This window comes from Psittacula echo (assembly GCF_963264785.1).
Source record: "Psittacula echo genome assembly, chromosome: 13".
In the NCBI taxonomy this organism is placed as follows: Eukaryota; Metazoa; Chordata; class Aves; order Psittaciformes; family Psittacidae; genus Psittacula; species Psittacula echo.
In genome coordinates, this window is record NC_137749.1 from 10,425,355 (window position 1) to 10,438,331 (window position 12,977).

The window sequence follows — 12,977 nt, forward strand, 5'->3', positions numbered from 1 at the left end:
AAGGCAAGCAGGCCTGAAGCTCACTACTCCACATGAAATACCAAAGGAAACCCAAGGAATTTTCTTTATACCTATAACCAAAAAACGCATGAGGACCATCAGTCAGGTCTGCCAAAGACCCTTGTCCTGGGAAAAAATTAACTGTTCCGTAAGTGTAAGATAGCAAGCAGCTCCCAGTCTCACTGTTGAGGTGAGCACTTCTGAAAATACTGGAGGACTACACACAGTCCCCTTTCTCTCACACCAGAGCCCTCTATCTGATCAGATACATTCTCATCATGCAGTTCTGCTATGCAACATCTGGCTTTTGGTCTCATTACAATTACAGGTCTCCTAGAAAATATGACAACAGAAGATCGTGGAGCATCCAAACCAGTTACACAATTCACAGCATCTTTCATTCCTATGGGTAAGTTCCTCAGAACTTACAGAAAACAGAACCCCAACAATTATTCAGATATCACCTGTCAGCCCCAATGTATTGCTAACATACACTAGTTTTCTGTCACAGTCAGAAACAGCTCTTGAAGGCCTCAAAGGAGCATGTGTATGTGAGCAGAGATGCTTGTCCGAGTGTGTTAGAAAGCCAAGAGTGCCTTTGAGACAATACTCTGCACTTGGCTAAAACATTCTCCTCCTGATACCCATCTACTCCATACCAGGAGCTATGGGTGATCAGTATTAGATCACAGAAGTGAGGCATGTCTCAAGGCTGAAGAATGTATTTTCATCAACACTATACCATGTCACGCTTTTTTCCTCTTTGCAATTCAGATTTCACTCATCAGCTTTTTATAGAAGAAAAACAAGAAAAGTAAAGCAAAAAAACAGACTGTGAGACATGCTGCTCTCTACTGCAGTCACTGATGCACCTATACAAGGCACCTGTAATCACAGCTAAGCACTGGGCTTGGTATTCACCACAATTAGGCTTAGACAGGAGAACTGCAATATAAGTTTACTACAGGACGGTCTATGCTGGCTAAACCACAAATTCAAGTAAGTAATTCACACAATTAGCAAAGACAAATACATTAATCCCTATACCAGGATTTCCTCAAAGACAGTGATAGAACATTGCCAGATCGAGGCATTACTATGTTTTCTCAGTGATGACAGTGATTTCATCCTTACCAGATGGAGAGGTCCAATAACCACCTCAGGAGAATGTAAAGCAAAAGTACACAAGACACCCAAGGAAGAGAGCTCCTACACTCAAACACTGAAACTAGAAGGATTCAAACAAAGGAGGCAGCATGCAGAAGAGGTGAAGGGCAAGGATGGGGGCAACATACAGAAGTCTTCCAACAGTAAACAACTCACTTTCTCAGTCTGTTATTTTCTGAACCATCACATGGTAATGTCATGCAGACCACTACACAAAAATTTCAAGAGCAGAAAAAGGTTTGCAAGAAGCAAAAATAAAGATTGCTATGAACTGAGGCAGCTGGATGCTCACAGAGGCATGCTTTTCTGTGCCTTGGCTCATACTAAGCACCATAATCTAATCTCTTTTGGGAAACCCTGAGCCCAGCCAGGCTGACAAGCCATTACCATCTTCCTAGGCAACATCATACCGTGCTATGTAATTGCAGGCTGCAGCAGATACAGTTCTCTCTGTTTGTATGTTACACCTCCCTAGTGACAACAGACCAATCACATTTACTTTTTAGCAGCTCAGACACGTCGGATGCTCCAGGGAATGACGTGTTTTTCTTCAGAACAGATTATTCTAGGAAGCTGCTGGCCCATTTTAAAAGAACACACAGATGTGACTGTAGGTAACTGAGGGCTTTGATGGCGATTTTTGTGGCCTTGTGTGTGGATTGGCTTTTCTCATTTTTCAGACTACCTCAACAACTACAGCCTGCTTCAGCCTCACCCAGACTGTGGGTTCAAAACTGGCACTCCTTTTGCAGCCAAGAGAGTATATAATTTCTGATAACATAACAGCTGGCATACATCCCTTCAGAGAAGTAGCTGCATTTCAGTATTGAGCATAAAATATTCTAAAGTTCTTAAGAAGAAGTAAACAGAGACAGTGAGCCAAGGCTCAGTGCACTTCACACATCAAGCACAGATCACAAACAACAGAGGAGCTGCAAAGTCCAAACATACAAGTTGCTTACTATTAAGTAACTACTGCAAAAGCTGGCTCCCTAGATTTCACAGACCTGCAGATAATTTGAGGCTTTTGGATACTTCACAATGAGACCTAATCTGTATAGAAGCTTCAAAAGAGGATTGGGTGGGGGGCTATATATTATTTTTAAAAGAAGGAAGATTGTGGTGGATTTATTCTCCCTAGAAGAGAATTCTTCCCTCCACAAAATAGATAAAAAACCCTAAAAGTGACAAGGATTGGTAAATGACTGCAAGTAACAAAATAACAGAAGATAACAACTAGGAAAAGACCTACCAAGCCAAAAGGAACAATTCAATAGTATAAACCAGCAGACTGAACTTTACTAATTCACTTTTCCTACAGGGCAATCATTGTGGAGTCACACACACATACTCCTCATGCATTCATGATCAACCACCTCAGCTCCAGCTGCCATGTTTGGGCAGAGCTTTCTCTGAAAGAGAGATTCCAATTACATTTGCAATAACCTGATTACTGCATCAGCCATAACCTGGTTAAGAAAGGGTCTGAGATGCACCATTTGGGCAGTTGAGAAGAGACAAAAGGGAAACATGCTTTCGTTATGTTAGTAACAGGAAATTTGCAAACCACAATCAGATTTTGTGACAGAAATGCATCACACTAGTCCTACACTGGACAGTTTTACTGTATAAAGCCCATACAGTACAACTCAAAACAAGCTTAGAGAAGTTACAGATTTTAGAATTGCCTCAGCAGTAAGACAGACCAACATGCAAGGGTTTATTTACAGCTTACAGCTTATGGTTACTTTCACATCACATGTAATTTAAAGATATGATCAGGAAAGCAGCCCATTTTCTTGTCAGTGAGCTAGCCAAACCCTGCTGTGTAACTGAAGATACTCAAATTGTTGGTTTGAAAGCACTCCATTCACCTGCAGTTCACCCAGACTAACCCATGCCAGCATTTCTGTTGTCACTTGCAGCCTATCCCTCTCTCTGCACAGCAAAGTTGCCATTTAGCCTGTACCAGAACACCATTTCTTTTCATACATGCACCAGCAAGAGATTACAAAAGTCAATGACATTTCAGCAGGGAAAGAGCAGGACTGGGTCCTTATTCTTTCCATGCCTAAGTGACTAGGCAGAACAAATCAAAGAGGAGACAGTCAAAAAACCCTGCTAGCCTTGGTTTCTCTGGGGGAAAGCAAGCTCCAGATAACCTGTGCCTCCAATCAACAGTCTGATTTTCATGAACAGCAATATGCTTCCCTATGGTAATTGAAATACAGCAATTCTCCTCAAACAGCTTTTGCAAGTCTCACCTCATTAACCTTTATGGACTGACCTCCAAAATTCCTTGAAACTGAAATACAGGTCCCCCTTGCTCTCCACAATTAACTGTTTAGCCTTAAGAGGTTGGGGAGAGAGGGAGAGCATTAGAAAGCAAACTGCTAAATGTGCTAGAACCAGAAGATAGAGACCTGTCTCCAGGCTGTCACTGGGGCCCAAACCTTCAAAGGCTTCTGTCTCCTTTGCTGGCCCACCTTTCAGGTAGGCTGCAGAGCCAAACTTGAATTATAAATCACCCTTCCCTTCCCAAACAATTGTTTTAAGTCAATGTCATTACCTATAGTGTGCTGCCTAATTCAAATGAACATTTCCTAACCCACACGTGAAGGTTTTTAAGCCATGGTCAGTGCTTATACCAACCTACAGACACATCCATCTTCTCCTCATGTTTGCCTATTCCTTCACACAGCAATTAGTTTCATTCACCAGTCCAGTCCCTTCATTAGTTCTAAAGCCTAACCAATTCTACCATGCTCAACCCCATCCCCAGCTCTTTGCTCCCTTGCTCACCTCTGGTTCTGCAAGAGAAAAACAGCTGAAAAGTTTTCTAATCCAGAGAGGAAGCCAGTGCAAAAAGTACCAAGACATGAGGTTTTTCTACTCCTTCTTTGTCTTATATTTTGTTCAGCCACCTAGAAAGAAGCCCCCACCCTCAAGGAGGCAGTGCACAGGGTCAGGGAGCAAGTCCATGGATGCTCCCAACTCCCCCTGCCACTTCTTAGGACAGGACCAAAATGTTGTAAAAACAGCAACCTCTCTGTGGCTTTCCTTTGAAACCATTTGGACAGAGGCTGACAATTATGAAGCAGAATGGATGCATAGGTCATACACAACTGTCAGTTCAACTTCTTTGGCCATAAACCAGTTCTTTTTCAGTACTTTGAACAGAGTCAGCAAGGACCATAAGAGCAGCTCATTGAACCACAAACTTAATGCTGTAGTTCCACTTGCCTACACATTTCCTTCTCAAACAAAAGGCATTATCATTTTGGTGTGGCAATCACTGCAACGCTTATGTGCTCTAGCCCCGGCTCTGTGAAATCCGCATGCTGAAATCCCCTAGGTCAAATTTTTTCAGCATACAAAACAGCATTCTAGTCTGTGATCATCACCGTATGAATGCTGCATAGATATCTATATGGCTCTGTTGCAGTTTCATCCTAGTCTTGAGTTCCTACAAGACTCCCAAACTTTAAGTGTGCACTGGCATTACATTTCACCTGCCCAGCCACAGATCACTTCCTGCCTGGTAGGCCCTCACACAGCAATGGAGCTGCACAGAGTGGGCTCAGCTCTAGTGCCAGACAAACCTCTTTAAACTGTTGGTAATCTTGCAGGGATGACATGCAGCTTTCTACCTAGACCATTACGTGCAGAATTCACAGCTCTCTGTCTACTTATTCCATAGGAAAGCCAGACCCACTTTGATCTTTATTGTGGACCATGAAAATGAGCTTTACACAGATCAGGTGACATCAGCACTCTCCAGGACTTGCCAGCATCAGACAACTAGTAAGAGTTGATTTACCCTCTCTTTTCAAAGGCAGGTGCTTTGTGATTGCAGAAGCACCTGAATGTTGGGGTGCAGAAACTCCATAACCTAGGGTGAACCTAAGAAAAGCAAAAATAAAATCCCTCTGCATACCATTACTTATGGTGGGCCTGAGGTAAAAGTTAGCAACTGCTTGTGGAAGAAGGCACAAAACAAACAGGTCTGCAGAGTCCACCAAAGTCACTGAGGCCATAGAGCAGAAGCTCCATAGATTCAACTAAACTCAGGTGGAGGGAAAGAGAAATCTGGCAGAGAAAGAGGGTGAGCTTTTAACACCCACCCCCCACCCCCCCCGCAGACTAAGAGGTGAGTGGCAGCACTAGCAGCTTGATAATCTCAAAGACACTAAATCTCTGGAAAACAAGGGGGGTGGCACTTAGTATCTTGTCATCAGTGCTCCCAGGAAATCCACTGATCATCACAGCAAAGGATTAAGACATGTTTAAGAATGCAAAATGAACAAACATCAGAGAAAATTCTTGCCCAAGTGTAATTCACAAACCCGTAGGACAGGACCTGTGTCCAACAGTCCTTAAATTAACAAGTGAGCTGCACATGAGGAAAACTCCTACATTTCAGATCCTCAGAAGGAAGATTCACTACACAGTGGACTGAAGTCTGCCTCAGTTGCTCAAAGGAAAGTTGTATTTCTAAACAGCAGCAACAGCACTAGCATAGTGCCTCATGAGTTATCTTTGTACCAGTGAAACATTGCAAAGCACTTTTCAAACTGCATCTTGTAAAACCCACAGAATACAACAGGGGGTTAAAGAAGTACAGAATGAAGAAACTTGTCCAAGATCTCAGAACATGCAAGTAACTCAGGAACAGACCCCTGCAGAAACTGAGACAGCACAATGTCCTTACATGATGACATACTGCATGATTTCTTGGGCTTTAAATTCATTTATGTCAAGGATTATCTTAAAGGCAGGAAATTCAGCTGCTTGCCTACCTGGTCAAGCATTTAAGCCATACAGAAACTGAAGAATCTCCAGCTCTAAGTAAGACTGCACTTTCAAATGGCATTCTGGTCAGCTGAGGTAACAGCAATTTTGAGTTCTGCAGTTCACATGCAGAGATAAATTCCAGCACTCCTTCCTCTGTCTACATCAAACTCACCAGTAATACAGAGAACACATCATGCTCTTCAGAAAAGGCGCACTCCCACACTTAGTAGAGGCTAAAATAAGTAAAACTTATGGAATTAAATGACACATATCCCAAACTGACCTTATTTTAAGCACAATGTTTTTTGGTAACTTTCTAGAGGGAGAGCCTGAAAGAACTCTGGAGAGCACTATCAAGTCCTCTCAAATGAACAGAAGTCACTACTAGGGCACCTTTAAGGAAGCAGCTTTGCAGCTAAACATGATGTAGGTGGACTCCTGATAGAGTTTCCATGCTGTTATGCAGATAGATAAACTCATTTCACACAAAGCTGTAAGAGAGCATGCCCTGATTTTATGAAGCAAGCTACAAGGCCATGCACAACTCCAAGGAGCAAATCAACTAACAAACTGTTACTAGTTAAAAAACTGACCCAACTGAGGCCATTGTGAGGCCTCATCACTGCATAACAGCACTGTGCAACTCTCCTCTTGATTACAAGCAGAAATGCACAAGGGGTGGCTTCTCTAGTGTCTGTCTCTGCCACCACTGTTGAACAGAATGTTGACAGAAATCTAAAAAAATCTTGTTCTTCCTCCATAGTAAAAATATTCGAGCTTCATGCAGAGTTAAGACATGATCTTCATTAATTATTATTCCCACTACAGGAAATTAGTGATACATAATTAATCCTAACAGGTATCTTTAACTGGGCTCCATTAAGTACGTTTAATAGAAAGTACGGTTATCACCAGATCTCAGCCCTGAAGCTCTCATTCTGCTCCTTGGAAAAAACTGAATGCCTGCTACCTCAATCTGATGTAAGGTTTTTGATAACCCATCTCCAAGAACCCAGGTTCACATTTTTGGCCTGATCCCATTCACTTGTATTAGGTGACCTCCTCTAATCCTTTTTGGTAATATGAAAGTAGGAAATTATCACTTGCCTATGAACTCAGGAAAGAATTTGGACTAAACAGCACGCGTCCACTGGCCAAGTTCAAGCTGCATTGGGATGGCAGATCCAGACAAATTCATATTGCACCCATCCACACCACACTCAGTGTTATTGTGGCCAGTCATGAAAAGCAAAGCCAACAGCATATAAAAATCTGAATGCACAAAGAAGACCAATACTATTGGACAAGCCCCACTTTGCAGCTAATTAACATTAAGGCTGGCCAGAACCTGCTGTGATTCAAACCTGCACTCTCTGTTCAAGCAAAACTTGAGGGAAGCCTGGCAAGACCAGTGACTGAACCACAGGTGCAGGAAAAGCTTTCATAGCACATGGTGATGAAGAACAGCCTGCATCAGACCATGCTACTTGGGAATGGTAGCCAGGAGCTAATCACACAGTGAACTCTTGTGCCTTTTGCTTGTTTTACAAAAAAGAGATTCTGCCAACTACTTTCAAATCAAATTTTTTCCTAATCAGGAAAGAAAGAAAATTCATGTCATATGATGCTCAGCAGGAATGAATCAGAAACACAGTCCTGAAAGCATAAGCCTTTTTAGTTAAGCAAAAAGTTGCCACCAGCTAATGTGCAAGACAGTAATGATTAGCCATCTGGTGAAAGTTCCTGCTAAGCTTGCCATCTTACCCACTATGCTGAGGAAAGCAGAAGGTGGATCAATTACATTCTGTCCCTGCCTGCAATGGTGTGGTCATCCTTAGGAACATGACACAAAGCTTTCCAATGCAACCAGGAATTGTAACTGTTCTGACTTTTCAGCAGCCTTTTTTTCTTTTATGGCTGCATCCCACCTATATTATTGAAAACAAAAATTACCTATTGCCTTTCTGAAAGCTGAATTTATCCTCAAAGCTTTATCAACCTTTGTTATTTTTGCCCCTTTGTTTCCTTCTGCAAAAACTGCAGCTGCCAGGAGGCTTCCCAGTCATCTAAAGAGCATCTGTAAACAAGAGAAGAGACAGATGGCTGCAGCTCAGTTTAAACCAGCACAAGATCCAGCCTCTCCCCTGCATCGCAAGTACTACCCATAAGACACAAGATATATGCACAGAACCAAACAGGAATGCAGCAGTCCCAGATAGAAAACAACTATGTATATACAATCTGATTAGGAAGAAGTCATTGTGAGGACATGGTGCTGAGGTTTCATGTACAGCGAACATCCACTATAACTGTACAGCCTTCCAATAATACAACGGGATGTAAGGATGGAGGGAGGGCAGGGAAGAGCTCTCCATCATTGCTCTCGAAAGTATTGCTGGAAAAAAAAAAAACCAACAAAAATAAACCCACAAAAAAAAATCCCCAAAACCAACAACAAACAGGGAAAGTAAAAGCAGGCATCTCCTTCCAGCAAGTTCCTCCTCTGAGAGCTAGTAGACCAAATTCACACAACCTGAGAAAGTAACATCTCTAATAGACCTCCCAATTCACCTATTATTCAGGAATTCAGCCACATTGACAAATCACATGTTAGCCCCTTATTAAAATGACAGATTCAAAGGGACAAAGAAAACTTACAATAAGATAACTCACTTCTAGAAGTCTAGCAAAACAATCATGCTTTTTTTTTTTTTTTTTTTCATTCCTGGATTTGACTGGTTTTCATTGCATTGGAGACACAATGTTTTCCACTGCATTGGAGACTTCTGGTGTTAGCACTAGATCCTATTTACATTATGTGCCTTGCTAAGTAAATTTAGATGACCACATAGATTTACTGAATGTATCTGAATCAACAGAGTTCACTGTTTGCTTCTTCCACCAACTATAAACCACTATGATTCTCCAGACACACCTGCACAGCTCATGGGTTCAAACACTGCCCATTCTTCTCCAAACAAAGATTTTGACTCTGCTGAAATTAAGTTAACAGCTCTCCCCCAGGGCCTCCTAATATTCCAAGTTCTCCCTTCACTTAGTGACAGCAGAAAGCTTCAAGAACAGGGTTGCACAATCATTACCTCCAATCAGCTCTAATTGAAGGATGACATGAGACAGAGGGAGAAATGAGCATTCCAATTAATACAGACAGCAAAAAACAAGATTGTGGGAACAGAAGCATTATTGGTAAAGCTCCAGCAAAACCCTCAGGTTGTAGCATGTTGGCACACTGTCACCTCTGAGGTAGTTTAACTACTCAGTGCAAGGATAAGAGGAAGGGAACAATCTGGTAGTGAATGCTGAACAGTTCTGGGCCCTTTTTACCTCAGTGTTCACATTGAAACTTTAAAGAACTGATTAACATGGGACTCCACTGATACTCTCAAAGAAGCCTGAATCAACCCTTCTGGGAATCCAATCCGCATTCCTGCAGTCTTATGGGTACTTCTACAGGACCTTCCCAAAACAGGACAACCACAACACAAACTTCTCACATTAAACAGTTGCCCCCTTAGAGCAATTCACCAAGGGTCACTTAAAAAACCTCTTCCATTCACCTCCACCACGCTATTTTCCACTCCATTTCAAACCATTTATAAGACTAAACAAAAAGCTGGTACCCACCTGTATCCCCGTGGAAGCAGCTGTCCTGGTGACATCTCCCAGAAGGCAAATCTCCATCACTTGGCCAGATCTGTCCTGTTTTTCGTACGCCCACAATAGTAGCCTCAGACACAATGATCTGCTGTTGCCTGTGCCGTTTTTGAGACTGGGGGGTTGGTGGACTGCTACTGTCAAAGGACTGCTGAGAGTTCTGTGAAGGGGAACGGCTTTTGTCCCGATACATGCGATAAGTGGTGGGGCTGGGGGAGACATGGCTGGATTGCCCTGAGGAGAAGTCTTCCTCACTGGAGGTGAGGTTCTCATTAGAGCTACAATCAGGAGTATATCCTCCTCCAATATCTTCAAAACTCCGGGGGGAATAAGATCTCCTGGGCCACGTGAGATGTTTTTCCTGATCAGTTGTGCCCTGATTTCGCAGAATAGGTCCTTTTCCCTCTCCTTCCCCCATCATTCCACCAACATAGATACTTTGATACGGCTGAAAGTCCATGGGCTGCCAAGGTGAGCGGTTGCTGCCATTGGCATTAATCAAGTTATCTTTGAGAAACCTGGGGTTCAGTTCAGCATCCTCATATTCTCCATCATAACCAAAGCTGCTCTCTGAGGACCTTCCCCTATAAGCAGGCCTCTGGAACTCGGTGAAGCTGGGTACCATGTTAGAAGGGAGGGAGTGCAAAGACTTTTTGCGTTCCATTTGCATGGCTTGGCTACCAAGGGAGCTTATTTTATCAGAGACGTCTTTATCGTTGACCTTTACTAGACCCTTCTCATGATGATACTCCATGTTCACATAAAAGGGCTTTTCAACAACATCTTTGTTATCTCCAGAAGAATGTGAATTGACCTTTTTAATCCTCTCAAAATTGGACCTTAGGGCTGCCACACTGGTGCTGTTCCCTCTCTCCTTAGAGATAGGTTCAAACGATGCCTCCTTCTCAGCAGATCCCACTAGCCTGCGAGTGGAAGCTGATCTGTGTTTTGAAGGAGAGCCATCTGTATCACAGCGATTCTCCATATCTTCTACAACTCTCTTGAGTTTCTCTTCACCATAGTACTTACACCTGTCCTGCTCTCCCTCTACATGATGGGGGCTGTCCAAAGGCGATAGGTCTGACCCATCACTCTGGGTAGACAGCTTCCGCAGAGAGGGTATCCTCGGTTTGAACTTTTCCTCCCCGTGGTGTGACTTGCTTTTTTCATATTCATCTTGGTCAGCAGACTGATGATGCAGGTCTTGGATCTGCTGCTCTGCACCACCTTCAGGCAACTGAGAAACACGTTTAAAACCCCATCTCTGTCTATCATAGCTTTTTTTCTCCTTTGCCAAAAGAGTCTGCAGGTAAATCATGCGGAACCTCTCCTTGTTGACCTCCATCTCCAGTCTCCGGATAGATGCTTTGCACATCTCCAGCTCCTGTTCAATGTCTCCCACAGATTTCAGCTCCATTTTAGGAGGCTCAGAGTCTGCAAATTGTGCTTTCCAAGCCTCCACAAACCCCACAGGGTCCACCATTTTGCATACAGGAGTATGTGGTGAATACGGGAAGGAGGCTAGAGAGAGATAGCTGGAGAGAACAACTGGATCTCACATGTAGAGGCAGAAACAGCTCCGGCAGGGTCAACTCAACGCGTCTCTTTCACGGTCCATGCAGGGAAACCGGGAGGCAAACAGCAATCCTCGCAGCAGCCTCTCCTCCCCGTCTCCTTGCAGCTTTTGCCGGCCCGTGCCTCTCCGTGCACTCGCTACTCTCTCCCCGGCATGCCTGATCCTTTGCTAACGCATAACAATGCTTCCACCACGGCGATCCCAGAAGCACTTCAAAGTGGGTGGACAAAGGAGCAGGCTCAGGGCGGGGGAAGGAAGGTAAATATCTCCCCCCAGCCACCCACCCACCTCCTGCCGCTGCCGTTCGGGCACGGTGCTCAGCGCAGCCACGCCGGGGAGTCCTCTGCTCCGTCCTCCCCTTGCCAGCCCCCGTGTTGTGCTTTCTCTTTCTCTCCTCCTTTCCCCCTGCCCCTTTCCCTGTCTCCTCCTCCTGGCTATTGTGCTGTGCTCCGGGCGCACACGCTCTCCGGAACCCCCGCGCAGAGCGCCGAGGCGGCGGCCCGTCCCGCGGCGAACTCCGCCGCTACCCCTCGGTGCCCGGGCGCCCTGCGGCCCCGCGAGAACCCTCTCGGCTCGGCGGCTGGCGGCACGACAGCAGCTGCCCGCGGCTGCCCATTGCGCGGCCCGGCTCTGGCGGCGGCGCCCCGAATCGCAGCGCTGCGGAAGGGGAGGAGAGGGAAGAGCCCAACGCAGCGGCTGACACGGCGCTGGGGCCTCTTAAAGGGGCAGCCCGGGCCGGCAGCAGAAGGCCGTGCCCGCGAGACCCCGCTGAATTGCGGGGCCTGGCCCTGCGCCCTTCCCCACGGATGCCACGGAGACAAAGGCAGAGAGCTGTAGATTTTGTCCCTGTGCTTGCGGCCGTGGGCTCCAGCATCCCCACATAGCTATACCTAAGCATGGGCAAGAACACAGCATGCACACAGGGATGTGTGCCCAAAGCAGTATCGATTCTTGTCCATACATCCGTATATTATGTGTAACAACAGCAAGTCTCTACTCTGTCTTGTGTTCACAGCAACACTCTCCCCAGGCATTGATGCAGCTCACCTTCAAAGGTCACGTTTTCCCCACTAATGTAAGTCCTCTATTCCTTGCCAATAAACGACAAGCTGGATGTCTGAGATGGACAACTGGTACTCCAAAATCAATGATGATATCAACAATACAGGCTGTTTTGTGCCCTTTTTTCAGGCATTTTCTCACTTTTGCCCAGTATATTATCCTAGCCCAAATAATTTGTCCCACAAATGAGGTGTGAGTCCCATGCCTCAGCTCCGGCTGAAGGGTGGCAGATGATTTAAACAAGCCTGCCTGCTGAATATCACTCCTGAAATGACAGTACAGCCCTTCATCTTTTCCATGTACTAATTCAACCTCTGAAAAAGTGGTAACAATTACACCCGAAGTTCCATCTTCCCCGTTTGGATGACAGTAGACAGTGCACTATATACACCTCATATCCCCCCATAAACTTACTTCTTTCATGTCTATGGTGAAGTATATCTTTTCTGGCATGTGTTACTAAAAAGTAAGGTGGGACATAACCCCAGCAAGAACAAGTAAAATCCCATAAGAACGAAAAGCAGAAGCTCACATGAGCAGTTCTCTTACCTTTGAGACATGTAATGTTTCAGAACCCATCAATCAGTTTTTCCTCTTCATGCTTTTTTATATGCCAAACAAAATACTTCTGAGTGTTTTCAGACATATCACAAATGGCTCATCATATATTCAGTCTTGGGTTCATCCCTCTTGGGTTTTGTTT

At 44.6% G+C, this 12,977-nt stretch overlaps 1 protein-coding gene across 2 annotated transcripts in view; it reads right to left on the bottom strand.

Moving 5' to 3' along the window:
• The window catches only part of BCR (BCR activator of RhoGEF and GTPase), a gene marked incomplete at its 5' end in the record, with an annotated part of 92,092 nt that extends 80,940 nt beyond the window's left edge, over nucleotides 1–11,152 (bottom strand). Inside the window, 2 exons of one of the 2 annotated variants that reach the window (XM_080628519.1) lie at nucleotides 9,607–10,716; nucleotides 10,864–11,119. In XM_080628519.1, the coding sequence (XP_080484645.1) occupies nucleotides 9,607–10,716; nucleotides 10,864–11,119 (1,366 nt within the window). Of the gene's footprint in view, nucleotides 1–9,606 lie in introns of both variants that reach the window. The other variant, XM_080628520.1, reaches the window with a different exon arrangement.
• Nucleotides 11,153–12,977: the final 1,825 nt, after the last annotated feature.